This window comes from Daktulosphaira vitifoliae, unplaced genomic scaffold, assembly GCF_025091365.1.
Source record: "Daktulosphaira vitifoliae isolate Bord-2020 unplaced genomic scaffold, ASM2509136v1 Scaffold_601, whole genome shotgun sequence".
NCBI classification, from domain to species: domain Eukaryota; kingdom Metazoa; phylum Arthropoda; class Insecta; order Hemiptera; family Phylloxeridae; genus Daktulosphaira; species Daktulosphaira vitifoliae.
The window spans coordinates 4,785-6,863 of record NW_026100164.1 but is presented as its reverse complement, the minus strand read 5'-3'; the positions used below and the strand labels follow the sequence as shown (position 1 = coordinate 6,863).

The 2,079-nt window shown below is 39.6% G+C and overlaps 1 protein-coding gene across 1 annotated transcript; it reads left to right on the top strand.

Moving 5' to 3' along the window:
- The first annotated feature begins 561 nt into the window (after positions 1–561).
- On the top strand, positions 562–1,860 carry LOC126909576 (uncharacterized). The gene has a single exon (XM_050692012.1). The coding sequence runs from the start codon at positions 1,186–1,188 to the stop codon at positions 1,846–1,848; it is 663 nt and encodes a 220-aa protein (XP_050547969.1). The 5' UTR covers positions 562–1,185; the 3' UTR covers positions 1,849–1,860.
- Positions 1,861–2,079: the final 219 nt, after the last annotated feature.

Here is a 2,079-nt window from a genome sequence, read left to right as displayed (position 1 = left end):
TCAAATCAAATTATTAATAACAATAAATGTTGAATACATGAATTTTTTTCAAACATTTATAAACTTGACCAAGTTAGTATATGTGAACTGAGGTTATTTGTATATTACTTAATACTCTCTACTTTTAGTTTAAGACTTTAATAATACTAACTAACGAATAATTTCAGAGTTAAGTAGAATGCGTTTTGATATTATACTCGGATATGAACCACCGCATTCGTGATTCGTTAAAAAAAGTACTATAAAAATTCACCTCTAGTCACGAAGTTCCATAATCGAAAACGGCACAATTATACGATATTAGCGTATGCGAGATGACTATTTTATTTAATGTTAACGTGCAAGTAATTAATTTGCGTCTGAATTCATAGAAAATTATGCAATTAAAATGGTAAAGTGTACTTCACGGCTTGTAAAAAATATTACGCAGGTATATTGCTGTTAGCGTATGGGGAAATTGTGGAAAAAAATACATCCGTTTGTGCGTTACCTGCACGTCGAATGGGTTAAACAGCGGCGGCAGTATTTTTGATGAAAAGGNACCTGCACGTCGAATGGGTTAAACAGCGGCGGCAGTATTTTTGATGAAAAGGGACTGGGAGGTATAAACACGAAGTGTGATCGTCGTTTACCGCGGCGGCCGCAAAATAATATTACTAATAGTAATAATAGTAGGACAATAAAGACGGCAGCCGCCGCCTCGATGTGGAGTGGCCACCAACGTTCCGACCACTACCCACAACAGACCCGAGCTGCAATTGGCCGAGGAGCCGTTCGACGGGAGGGGCTCTAATCCGCCTGTTTTGTCGGTCCCAGTTTAGAGGCACGAATCCCACACAACCTAAAAGATATCTTGGCACGTAACGTGCTCACGACGTTCGCATCAGTCCTTCTTATCGATCATCACGCTTAACGTAATACGTTCTTAATTGAATTTATTTGTTAATTGCTGCGGTTCAAAGTTGTGTCGTCTATTTGTTGAGTTCGATTATGATTTTTTAATATAAATGAAGAGAAGTTGCGTTTGTTCGAACAAAGTTTAATAACATCACTAAGATTGTTTGTACTTTTTCGAATTTTGAGCGAGACAATTTTTTGTGCGTCCCGTGTAGTAAAAAAATCATTCAGTGTCAATTTGTATATTTTTAACTACTTCAATGGTATGATCAGCCACACACAGTCGAAATGAACGAATCTGTGACTATCTGCAGACAGCTACAGGCTCCGGTATACCATTACAGTAGTGTGCCGCAATGTACGCCCGCCGAAGATGGCACCGAAGCCCAACAGCCCGTTGTAACTGTGTCCGGAGCTACTTGGACACCTTACGGCCAGTCGGCTACCGCGACCGCTGCTGTGGCTGGTTATCATCATCATCACCACCATAGTCACCATCACCTTCAGCAACAACCGCAACAACAACCCGTTCAGTTGCATCACCATCATCAACATCAACACAGTCAAGATGCCGTTGTAAACGCAACACTTCACCATCATCAACCGGTAGATAGTTATGCATGGCCGGTCTATAATAGGCGACGACCGTCTTACGAAGATGTCGTTTACCATCATCATCACCATCAGTCTCATCATCAACAGACTGTGGTTACGACTCCCGTGGCACCGTATAACCAATCAGCTACAACAGCTACGTGTTCATCTCCTGGCACATCTTTGGACGAACCGACAACCGCTTACCAACCAGCAAATGATTACAAGTATTGGCCACCAATACAACATCAACCTTCTCCTCCAGGTCCCACTGGACGTGTTAGTCCATATGGGTGGATGAAAAGAATAGAATATCAAGACCGTCCTCAACCAGGTAACAGTCATAAATTATTATAGAAATAAGGTCAAATTTTAGTGATTATAATTGAAAGGCTCTATGCAAAAATAAGATAACTTCATTTTTCAACACTTTTTAGGGGGCTGAAAAAACTAGAAAATTTTATCGTGTATCCTTACATACCAGTAAATTTAAAAAACACGATGTCTTTCTTATTATTTATTGCTACTATTTTTTTCTTAGATATATTTGTCGTTTTAATCTTAATTTAGAGCCTTTGAAAAGTGATT

Excerpts from the sequence above, each read along its gene's own strand:
- LOC126909576 (XM_050692012.1), top strand. The coding sequence starts at position 1,186 with ATGAACGAATCTGTGACTATCTGCAGACAGCTACAGGCTCCGGTATAC.